The sequence below is a fragment of the Ailuropoda melanoleuca genome, chromosome X (genome assembly GCF_002007445.2).
Source record: "Ailuropoda melanoleuca isolate Jingjing chromosome X, ASM200744v2, whole genome shotgun sequence".
NCBI classification, from domain to species: Eukaryota; Metazoa; Chordata; class Mammalia; order Carnivora; family Ursidae; genus Ailuropoda; species Ailuropoda melanoleuca.
The window spans coordinates 87,085,815-87,097,823 of record NC_048238.1 but is presented as its reverse complement, the minus strand read 5'-3'; the positions used below and the strand labels follow the sequence as shown (position 1 = coordinate 87,097,823).

Here is a 12,009-nt window from a genome sequence, read left to right as displayed (position 1 = left end):
AGTATTATTAATCTATAGATATTCAAATTTTGTCAGTTGTGCCAATAATACCCTTTTTAGCAAAAGAAAAATGTTCTTTTTCTGGCTGGGGATCAGTTGTCATGTCTGTTGTTCCTACTAATCCGGAGGAGTTCCTCAATATGTCTTTGTCTTTAGTGACTTTGATGATTTTGAAGAGGGCAAACCAGTAATTTTGTAGACTGTCCCTCTATGGGTTTGTTTGATGTTCCCTCATGATTAAATTCGTGTTATGTGAATTTTGGCGTCATGAATGCTACAAAATTGGTCAGTGCTTTTTTTAGCACCTTATCAGGAGGCGCATGATGCCCATTTCTGGGCGTGCTGATTTTTATAACTAGGACGGTGTCCGCCATGTTTTCCCACTGTAGTTTTTATTTCGCCTTCGAAATCGTAGTATCTTGTCGGGAGATACTTTGAGACTCTGTAATGTAAACAAGTTGTTTCTTATGGTAATTGCGCCCCCTAGTTTTGTCTAAGGTTACAGAGACAGAGGCTGATTACAGTAGGGTGTCAGCACTGGCGGCGGCAAGTGTTTGCAGGGGTCAATTTCTGCTTGCGTCCCTTGTATTAGCATGTCTAGCACATAGTAAATGGCTACTTCTTTCTTGATTAATTTGTTTTGTCTCAGCAGTTAGTAGGGTGTATTGTAATTGATCTGCTTATGTTTGTCTTTCCCACAGACTGTGAGCTCATTGAGGGTAGGCACAATGGCTTACTGCTTCTCTGTCCCCAGTGTCTAGCACATACTAGGCGCTTTAAAAATACATGTTTGAATTAGTGGCCTGGAGTACATACACTATGGAAGAAGATAAGGGCTATGAGACGGCCTGGGGATGGCTTTTTTCCTGTTCTAAAGGGAAGCTAGGGCAAGGGTTGTAGAGGGCGCGGTCCGCGTAGTCACTCTGCAAAGGAACCCATGGTTCTCAGCCACCTGGTTGGAGGCAAGGCCTCGGGTTTCCGCGGGTGGGGAGGAAAGTGGGGCGGGAAATCGAAAACCGAACTCGCAGCTCCCGGCATTCCCCGTGGGCGGTGCTCCCCTTTGACCCCTCGCTCGCGTGCTACACATCCGGGCCTCTGCTACTAGTGAGGGGAAGATGGCGGCCGCAACTGTGGTGGTTCCCGTAGAGTGGATAAAGAACTGGGAGAAATCAGGGAGAGGCGAATTGTGAGTGTCCGGGCTGGAGGCAGGCGCACGGCCGGGCCGGGCCCGGGCGTCAGCCGTGCTCTCCCATGTGGGGAGAGGTTGTGGGGGGGAGATGTGCCCCCTCCCCCATCCGGGCGGCGGGTGTGGAGGGTTGACTAGGAGTTTCGAACTCGGGGAGGAGAGGTGCTGGTAACTGTCGCCGACCTCCTTCCTTCTCTGGCCTCTCCGAAATCCCCATTGCCCGCCGTAGGCTGTCTTCCTTTAGTCTCTTAGCAGAACTCCCGTTTCGCCCCTGCGGGTCCCCGCGCTCTCGCTCCGTCTCTTTTTGTCCCCCTCTTCGCTTGAGCTCACTTGGCTTCTTTCTCTTTACGGGGCCGCGCCGGGGGGGGGGTGTCGGAATTTCCATCTCTCTGTCCCATTTCTTCACTCTGCACCCGTTCGACTCTGCAGTTTGGAGCCCGACGCCTCCTTTGCCCGAAGTCCGAGGAGGGCGAACCGTCCCGACTCCCTCCCCTCCTCTCCGCCTGCCGCCGCGATGCCCGGGGCGTCGCGAAGAGCCCCGCTTGGCACCTCTCTTCCTCCCGGGGAGCGGTCTTTCGGATTGTCCCGGCCTCGCGCGGCGCCACTGGCCGTGGGAGAAGTGTAGCTGGGATTGCCGCTTTCCCCGAAGACCTACCGGCTTTTCTTTACTCCGTCTTTTCACTTTAGAGCCATTTCGGGTTTGATTCAACTTTCGTCATTAAATGTTTCCTAAACCCCATTTTGTCCTGGGACTGCAACTAATTTTGGCAACTCTCCAAGGTTTTCGAGTACCTGGAATAACGCGTTTCCTTTAGTCATAAAACTTGTTTTCCCCCCGGTAATACAGAAAACAGTAATTTGCCATACCCGCGGTTTCCTCGCCCAAAATTTCAGTTCCCGCTCTCTCGGAAAGAAAGAAATCGTTTATGTAGCAAAACCCCAGATTCAAAAACAAATAACTTATTTCTAATTTCTTTCTCTGAATCGCTTTATTAGCTAAAGCTCAACATTGTATGAGATTAACTCTCGTTAGCCATTTTTGCGGTCGTCGTCGCCCCGCCACCCCAAGTCAGTTTACCGTTGCTGGCGCGAAAGATAACGAATCCTTGGAACTTCGTTACTTCGAACGAAACCCGGGAATGCGTTGCCCGATCTTGCGCGTGTAGTATTGCCAGCGTCTCCCTCCCCCCCCCGCCCCTCCGCGCGCACTCGCGCTGCTTTACTAAGTCTTAACTGTGTGAGCTCTAGAATTGTTATTTCCTGGGTAAGCGGCGGTCTTAGCCACTTAACTAGCTGAGTGACCTTGGGTAAGTTCCTTAACCACTTTGACCGTTTCCCCTTGAGTAAATTGGGATTAATAAGTACTCAAAGGATTGTTGTGAAGACTAAATAATGCCTGTAAAGCACTTGGCTTATAGTAAGTGCTCAAGCGATACCTATTAAAAGTAATATTATTACTCCAATCTTTAGGTATTTAAACTTCTCTGGACAGCTCTTGCTCTTAGAAAGTCCGTACCACTCAGGTTAGCAATTAATTGGTCTTTGACTCTTTCTCCTGTGTACTCTCTTGTACTCTAACGAATTGAGAGACCCTTGAAAAGTGGGGAGTATGCTTCATATCTATTTTGGTTCAACCCTTCCGCCCCCCACCGTGCCCCCCTTCCCTCTCCTTCTCCCTCTCCCCCTAGCTTTTCTAGCATATGCTTAGAGTGAGGGCTTATTGGTTTATTAAGTGAGAAGTCTATTAGATAAACATTCATTTTTAACTGTTAGGAACATTTTCCAGATCCTTGTACATGCTATTTAACAAATAGCTATTAAGTTCCTTGTGTGCAGGGAAGGCAGGATGGGAGGTTACCTAACCAAACCATCATTTTCATCTATGTTAGATTAGGATAACCTCCCCAAACTGATAAAACAGTTCATTGTTTTGTTTACCTACTTAGTTATTTGGGGCCTGTCATCTTTGTCGATTGCTGGGCTTCCTCCTTCCAGCTGTTTTTGACAGTTTTTTTGTTATTACTTTCACCTTAGAATGAGTGGTATTAGGGCTAGGAGGTGATATTCTGCTTGACATCTTACCGGGAGTGGTTGGAGAAAAATAGTGATGTAGGAGGTTGAAATACCTCATCAGAATGAGATTTTGGATTCACTTTATGTATATTTGCATGATCCATGCTACCTGTATTGTTCCTGAAGAGCTTTTTCAAAACTGTTGTTAGGGCTTATTTGTATGTAGTTATTCCATGGCTTGAGGAATGTAGTTTGAATTATCGTAGATCCAAATCAGTGTAGTCATTTTTTTTTAGATTTTATTTATTCATTTCAGACAGAGTGATACAGAGAGAGCACAAGCAGGGCGAGAGGCAGAGAGAGAGGGAGAAGCAGACTCTCTGCTGAGCCCGGAGCCCGACCTGGGGCTCCATCTCAGGACCCTGAGATCGTGACCTGAGCTGAAGGCAGACGCTTAACCTTCTGAGCCACCCAGGCGCCCCAGTGTAGTCAGTTTTGTAATCGTATTCTGTTATATGAAGAGAGCGTAAGGTGTTAGTTGTATGACATGACGAAATATTTTAAATAGGCAAACACATCACCATCCAGTACTTAGTCTTCATTTATTTGACCTCTTTCCCCTCTTTCAAAACTTTGTTGCATATAGTCTAACTTGAGAGTTCTTGTATCTGGCATTTTCATTTTATTAGAATGAATAGTGTTGTAAATATTTTACCAAAAATCCTTTCCTTTGTCTGAAAACAGAGCCTCTTAAACATAAACCAGTAACTGGAAATGTTAAAAACAAAGGTAATGTGCCAATAAATTATTAGTGAATCCATATATAGATTTGGCTTTTAGAATATGACCAATATTTAAGATAATATCTTGGGTGGGTTTTTAGTTTTTAACAAGATAAATTAGATGAGATTTAACTTGACTGAAAATTACCTTTTTAAGAAAAATGCATGATGTATTTCATGAGGTTTTTAGTTCATTTCTTGTCTGTCACTTCCTATCAGTATATTTTTGGAGTTGTAGTCAACTTCAGCCACATAGTGTTAAAGCAACACATGATACGTATGGGGGATTTAGTAACTTTCAGAGAGGGCAGTTTCTTAATTGTGCCTCGTGAAAAGCAGCTATGTTAAGATGGAAAGTCTAGGCTTTGAAGAATGAGCTTTGTTAGGTAATTATGGGGAAAAGAAACAAACTGTATTTTGCTTGTCTGAATGGTCAGTCACATACCTAGCTAACCTATTGTTTCCAGAGATACCGATTATGTTTTTAATGATAAATTATAGAACTCTTAAAGTGATCTTTACCCACAGATACCAAAAGGACAAAGGAGGACAACCAAAGCATAATTATTAAGGGTCTTTTCTAGTAACACTTAGATCTATTCTTACAAGTTTCACATCTAAATGCAAACTTAAGAATTCTGCCACGTATAAAAGATAAGGATTTAATCACTTTAATTTTGGAATTAGAGTTTTAGTTTCTTGACGACTTCATATTAGCATAGAACTTGCCATGATTATGCTAATAAACCTGCATGTACTGGTAGATCCAGTGATGAATTTTGTTATTAGTAGAAATCATTAACACAGTGAACTCAGCATTTCTTTGTGTCACAAGCAGCCTTAATGCAGGATTTATTTTCCAAGGTCTTAATCTGAAGATGTTAGCCTCATGTCCATACTTTGTCTAATTTTGAAATATTTATATTTGTTGAATATTATCTATTTGTTCAAAGAACTTAATTATTTTTAAAAATTTACATATCAATTAGAAATTCTGGTTAAATCTCACCTTATTAATTATTAGTAGTTATAATAAGCTTTTAAAATTTAATTGCCAGATGTTTTGCTTGCCATTCTTTTTCTTCTGCTGCTACCAATGATTTTACATCTTCCGGAACTTATCTAAGTGCATTTGGACGTTCATTTAATGTTGTCAGACCTGAATTTTTTGGAGGGAGGTAGGAGGAGGGAGTTTATGGCAAATAATCATTCAAAGAGATTTGTCTTGGTAGTTGAGTCTTTTTTTCTTCAAAAGATATATAAATTCAGCTGAAGCTTTATCTGAAGCCTTTTATTCATATTTTAGTTTTCATTGGCATTTATTTTCTCATTTTGACCTGTATTCACAAGTTAAGAATAAGTCTTGGTCTTTTTTCCTGGTAAGAGAAATGCATTTTTCAAAAAATGTTGTAGCAATATCAGGAGATTTTCTAGGCTATTGCTTTCTTTGTTAGAAAAATTAAATTATTCTGCAGTGTTTAAATATTAAGGTAGAGAGAGTGCTATTAATGTACTTGTGTGCAGGAACCTTTGTTCTTTTTAAAACATTTCCTGTTCCCTTTCCTCCTCATAAGTGAATATTTTCATTTTCATAAATGCATGTTTCAAGATAAAACTGCACGCCCAATATTTCATTTTTGTGTTGTAGTTCTGTTCTGATAATGACAGTAGAGGTAGTACTTTGCTTCACCAAATTTAGCCTTTTTTGTTGTTTTGCTTTTAAGAATTAATTGAAGCACAGGTCGACATTGGTGTTTTATATGTGAAGCCAACTTTGAGATGTTGCCCATGAATCAAGTAGCTCAGGCTTGTGCTGTTTCCTTTTTTACTGGAAAATGGGTTCAAGTAAGGTGGAAAGCTAAATACTCAAGAACTATTTACAAAATACTTGAGTCCTTGGAAGAAATTAAGACGTTCAGTTTAAGTTTCACAGATCTTTGACAGAATGTAGATTCTCTTCTGTCTTTGTTCTCAGAGACCTGAGACAGCATCTCCAAAATAGCACCAAATTGTTTAAAAAGTGGAAAAACTGGCACCAGATTGTTTTAAAAGTGGAAAAATTGGCAAACTCAATTATTTGGAGGTTATGAGAGGAGTAAAATAATCATTTAGATTGAGGCAGAATATTTGATTATTTTTTAAGCCACATTAAAACGGGCAACTGCTGAAGGTAGTTTTGTTTTTTTCTTCCTTTATAACTTAGGATAGAGTACTAAAACTGTTTAATGGGTGTGGTAGGACATGCAGCATTCAGAAACAATTTTTTTAAAAGATTTTATTTATTTGACAGCACAAGCAGGGGGAGCGGCAGAAGGAGAGGGAGAGGGAGAAGCAGGCTCCCCTCTGAGCGGGGCTCGGTCCCAGGACCCTGGGATCATGACCTGAGCTTTGGCAGACGCTTTACCGACTGAGCCACCCAGAGTTGTTTTTTTATGGACTCTGAGAAACAAACTGTGGGCTACAGAGGGGAGGGGGGGTGGGGGAATGGGATAGGCTGGTGATGGGTAGTAAGGAGGGCACGTATTGCATGGTGCACTGGGTGTTATACGCAACTAATGAATCATCGAACTTTACATCAAAAACCAGGGATGTACTGTATGGTGACTAATATAAAAATATTAAAAAAAATAAAGGATACTTTATGATTGATCTTCTGTTAGTGAATTACTTAGGGAGAAGAGCATGGAGAAATCTACTGATTGGGGAAACATTCTTAGCAATTGGTTTAGTTTCCTCCTCCAACTAGGGAAGAACTGTTTTATACTAGGGAAATAAAAGTATCTTATGCAGGTGAATTGCCTTATCATAATAAACCATCAGTGATTCCTTACACAATTTGAACAAATCTTTGAGATGCTAATTAATAGTTCATGATGACATTATCACCTACATTCTAATGAGTATGTTTATGGCCTTGTGACTGACAAGATGGAATTATGTTTTAATTATTTCTTAAAATTATGTAACAATGGCTGTACCATTAGATTAGGTGGGATGAGGTGGGAACACTGACATTCCCTCCTCCCCACTGGAAGGATTATTGTGAAAGACATGCTGTAAGCTTATTAAAACAAATAGAAAATGAAGCTGCTGAAAATGTGAATATGCGAATATGTTCACCATGAGAAAGAATATTTGACCTTGCTTTTTAGTAGCCTGGATACAAAGGGAAAAATGAGTTACTTGATTCCATTCCATTCCATTCTTCTGTCAAAAACCAGTGTTTCCTACTACTACTTTCTAAAGGGATTTGAACCTTTGGGGACAGTGAGAACCATAAGGAATTGTTTTAATACTTTATAGCAAATATTGAAGTGATCTTGATATACTTTTTTTTTTTTTTAAGATTTTACTATTTATGTGTGAGAGAGAGAACGAGAGAGCCCAAGCAGGGGGAGCTGCAGAGGGAGAGGGAGAAGCAGGCTCCCTGAGCCCAACATGGGGCTTGATCTCAGACCTTGGGATCATGCCTTGAGCCAAAGGCAGACACCTAACTGACAGAGCCACCCAGGCACCCAACTCTCTTACATATTTACTCTCAACAAAAAAGAGCTAGATGGTAGACATTTTTAGGTTACATTTTCTGATGCCGGTCTGAAGCAGATATTTCTGTGTTGCTTGTTGGAAGGAAGATTGATTTTGTTTTATATTTCAGATAAGCTTGTGGTAGGTTTAACATTTTGAGAAATTAAAAGCTTAACCACTGTTCTCAACACATTGGAGGGCCTGTCTCGTTCTTCAGGGAAGTAGTTGAAAGTACTTGGGGTCAAACTTAAATCAGTTTATTTTACCATTTATAATGTGCTCTCTGAAAATTTTTCTTTTCGTTTTTTTTAATAGGAGTTGGTTAAGAAACTAATAACTAAATGAGATTTTCAAACTATGCAGATTTAGTCTCGATTGGCAAGGCCTTTTTATTCTTTGACTTTGAAGATAATTTTGTGAGACCTACATGTGAATTGTTGACCAAGAAGAGTTTACTTTATTGACTTTAAACAACCTTACTTGGCTCATCATGATGATGAAGTATTGAAATAATCAAAAGAGTGGCGAGCTGGTACAGCATAGATAATCTGCAAAGTAGATAATCTCTCTGTGGCTGATCGTAATGTGGCATATTTCACTTCAGGCGTGATATAGAGTGATATTCTAGAAGTCTTAAAATTATTTGTTTTATTGACTACGGAAAAAGGATTGCTAGACATAAAATTAAAAACTCGCATTCCTTGGTTTTCTTTTTTTTTAGAGCCTTGTGCAACTTGTAATAAGAATATTTCTTTTTGTAAATTGTGCAATTAAAACAATGTAGAAAATTGCATAAAACTTAAATGTAGAGCTTAAAGAATCGGTGTAATATGCACACCCATGTAACTCTCACTCAGGTCAAGACAACCGCCTTTCTAGATTGCACACTTTTTATCTCTCCATGGTAACCATTATCCTGACATTTATGGTTTTCTCTTCCTTGTTTTTATTTACAGTTTTACCACCCTATAAGCTTAAGTTTGTTCTTCAGTTTCCTATAAATAGGATCATAAAGGGTGTATTCTCTTGTATCTGGCTGCTTTTGCTCAACATTATGTCTCTAGGATCCATTGATATTTTTGCAAGTATTTGCCATTCTTTGATTTTCATAGTTACAAGATGCTCCATTGCATAACTCTACCACAATTTTTTTTTTTATCTCTTATGCTGTTGATGAACAATTTTGCTGTTTTGAATTTTCAGCTATTTCCAGCAGTGCCAATAGAAACATCTTATACAAGTATCTTGGTGTACATAAGCATGTGTTTTTGTGGGATATATACTGAAGTGTAGAAAATCTCTGGGTTCTAGATTGTGACTAACTTTAGCTCTCCTATAAACTGTGAAACTGTTTCAAAATACACTCCCAATAGCAGGTGTATGAGAGTTCACCTTGCTTCACATCCTCGCTAACACTTAATATTGTCAGACTTTAAGTTTTTTGTCAGTATCTATGTAATGGTGTTTTGTTGGGGCTAATAGTTTCATGGGCATCTTTTTTAATTTTTATTTTTTTAAAGATTTTATTTACTTGTCAGAGAGAGAGTGCACGCCAAGAGTACACAAGCAGGAAGAGTGGCAGGCAGAGGGAGAAGGCAGGCTTCCCGCTGAGCAAGGAGCCCGATGTGGGACTCGATCCTAACACCCTGGGATCATGACCTGAGCTGAAGGCAGACACTTAATGGACTGAGCCACCGAGGCATCCCCGTAGGCATTTTTTTATATGTTATTGGCCATTTGGATTTTTGATTTCTTGTGGAAGGCCTCTTTATATTTTTTCTCCCATTTTTCTATTGGATTGTTTACATTTCTTTCATTGATTTGTGGCAGTTCTTTATATAGTCTGTATTTGTGTCCTTTGTGGGTTGTACTATATATGTGGCAGATATCTTTTGTTACTCTTTGGCTTGCATTTCCACTCTTAAGATGGTGATTTTTTGATGAACAGAAGTTATTGTTTTAATGTCAAATTTATTGATCTTTTGCTTTATGATTAGTAGTTTTTTGTGTTTAAGCAGTCTTCCCCATTCCAAGGCAAATGAACATATCCTTGTATGATCTTCTGGAAACATATTATTTTGCTTTTCATTTTTAAGCCTTATTTAAATGGAGTTGATTTTTATGTGTGCTATGAAGTAGGGTTTGCAATGTATTGTTGTGGATGATGTATATGAAGAAAATCCAGCCTCACACAGATAAATAGTTGGCAGAAGGAGGAGAATTTTAATAGTCTTTTCAGATAATTGTAGATATTCTTCTTTGGTATCATGTCAAAATTTGTCAAGTGGTAGTTTCTTAATGGTTTATTGCAATGCCAAATCCAAAACCACATCAGTGAACTTTTTGTACTTTGTTAAATTAAAATGCATTTGTCTTTTACTTGGAAACTTTTACCCATGCATTGTTTTGCAACATCATGCATTGGTCAGTTGGAAAATACTGGTTCACTAAATGATGCAGCTCTTCCAAATATTGACACGGTATATTAAATTTAAAAAAATCCCACATTCTTTAGTATCATCACTGAACTAATCAGGAAAGTTTTTGTGAATTGGGATCTAGTCAAGTCCATGGTGGCAGCTATAAGTTTTTCAGTATTTGAATTTTTGTTTGAAACCTCACATTTTATCATTGGCAACAGATACTCTCAGTTGTTTTCCTTGAAGTGACTGGCTCAGTTGGTTCATTTTTGAGAAAAAGCCTGCCAAAGACCCAAGTCTGAATAACCATTGTTTGTCAGTTGTTCTTTCAAGTAAAAATGGCGTTTTATGAAAAAGCAGCTAACTTAGCTCACAATTTAAGCAGTTGCTTAAGTGATTTTCCTGGAGACAACTATAGTATTTTGGTGTGTGGCAGAAATGCTTTATGTGTACCTTCCATCTTGTCACATAGAATATTAAAATACATGTTTTTTAAAAAAAAGATGTGTTCTCAGGGCTCCTGATTTAATTAAATTAATATTTTTTACTACTTCATCAAGCACATTTTTTTATTACAGATAAAAACACATAACAAAATCAACCTTAACAAATTTTTAAGTGAACAGTACCATATTGTTAAAGGTAAGCACAATGTTGTACAATAGATCTCTGGATCTTTTTCATCTTGTGTAACTGAAGTTTTATACCCATTGAATAGCAACTCCCCATTTCTCTTTCCCTCTAGTCCCTGGTAACCACTGAAATTATACTTTTTGCTTCTATGAATTTGACTCCCTTAGATATACTTCATATAAGCAGAATTGTGCGGTATTTATGCTTCTGTGACTTATTTCACTCTGCATACTGTCCTTAAGGCTCATCTGTGTTGTAGTATATGACAGGAATTCCTTCTTACAGTTGAATAATATTTGGTTATATGTATATGCCACATTTTCTTTATACACTCATCTGTTGACAGATATTTAGGTTGTTTCTACCTGTGGGCTATTGTGAATAATATGCAGTGAATATGGGAGTGCAAATACCTCTTTGAAATCCTGATTTCAACTCTTTTGAGTAAATACCCAGAAGTGGGATTGCTGGATTGTAGTTCTATTTTTTTAAAAAAATTTTATTTATTTATTTGACATAGAGACAACCAGCGAGAGAGGGAACACAAGCAGGGGGAGTGGGAGAGGAAGAAGCAGGCTCCCAGCAGAGGAGCCTGATGCGGGGCTCCATCCCAGAACGCTGGGATCACGCCCAGAGCCGAAGGCAGACGCTTAACGACTGTGCCACCCAGGTGCCCCTGTAGTTCTATTTTTAATTTCTTGAGGAACTTCCATACTGTTTCCCATAGTTGCGGCACCATTTTACATTTCCACCAACAATTCACGAGGGTTCTGGTTTCTTCACATCCTCCCCATCACTTGCTATTTTCTGTTTTTTTTTTAAAGAATTAATTTTTTTACAGCAGTTTAAGGTTAACCGAAAAATAGACAGGTAGGTACAGAGATTTCCCATTTACCCCTTGCCCCCACACATGTATACCTATCTCCTTTATTTTCAACATTGTCCACCAGAGTGGTACCTTTGTTGCAATTGATGAATCTAGGTTGACACATCACAATCACCCAAAGTTCATAGTTTACCTTTGGCTTCACTCTTGGTGTTGATATTCTGTGGGCTTGTATAAATGTGTACTGATACGTATCCTCTATTATAGTATCAGAGTATTTCCCCTGCCCTGAGTATTCTCTGTGTTGTTTGTTCATCTCTCTGGCTACCCCCAACCCCTGGCAACCACTGATCTTTTTACTCTCTTCATAGTTTTGCCTTTTCCAAAATGTCATATAATTGGAAATATACACTATATAGCCTTTTCCGATTGGTTTCTTTCACTTAGTAATATGTATTTAAGGTTCCCTCATGTCTTTTCATGGCTTGATTGCACATTTCTGTTCAGTACTGAATAATTGCATAGTGTGGATATACCAGTTTATCCATTCACCTACTGAAGTACATCTTGGTTGCTTCCAGGTTTTGGCAATTATGAATAAAGCTGCTGTAAACATCTGTGCGT

General features: G+C 39.1%; 1 protein-coding gene across 9 annotated transcripts in view; it reads left to right on the top strand.

Annotated features, from left to right (window-relative positions):
* Positions 1-1,038: 1,038 nt before the first annotated feature.
* THOC2 (THO complex 2) overlaps positions 1,039-12,009 on the top strand; it is a 112,663-nt gene continuing 101,692 nt past the window's right edge. For 8 of the 9 annotated variants that reach the window (XM_034649966.1, XM_034649965.1, XM_034649960.1 and 5 more), the window contains exon 1: positions 1,040-1,186. In XM_034649966.1, the coding sequence (XP_034505857.1) occupies positions 1,116-1,186 (71 nt within the window). In that variant the 5' untranslated portion in view covers positions 1,040-1,115. Of the gene's footprint in view, positions 1,187-12,009 lie in introns of all 9 variants that reach the window. The other variant, XM_034649962.1, reaches the window with a different exon arrangement.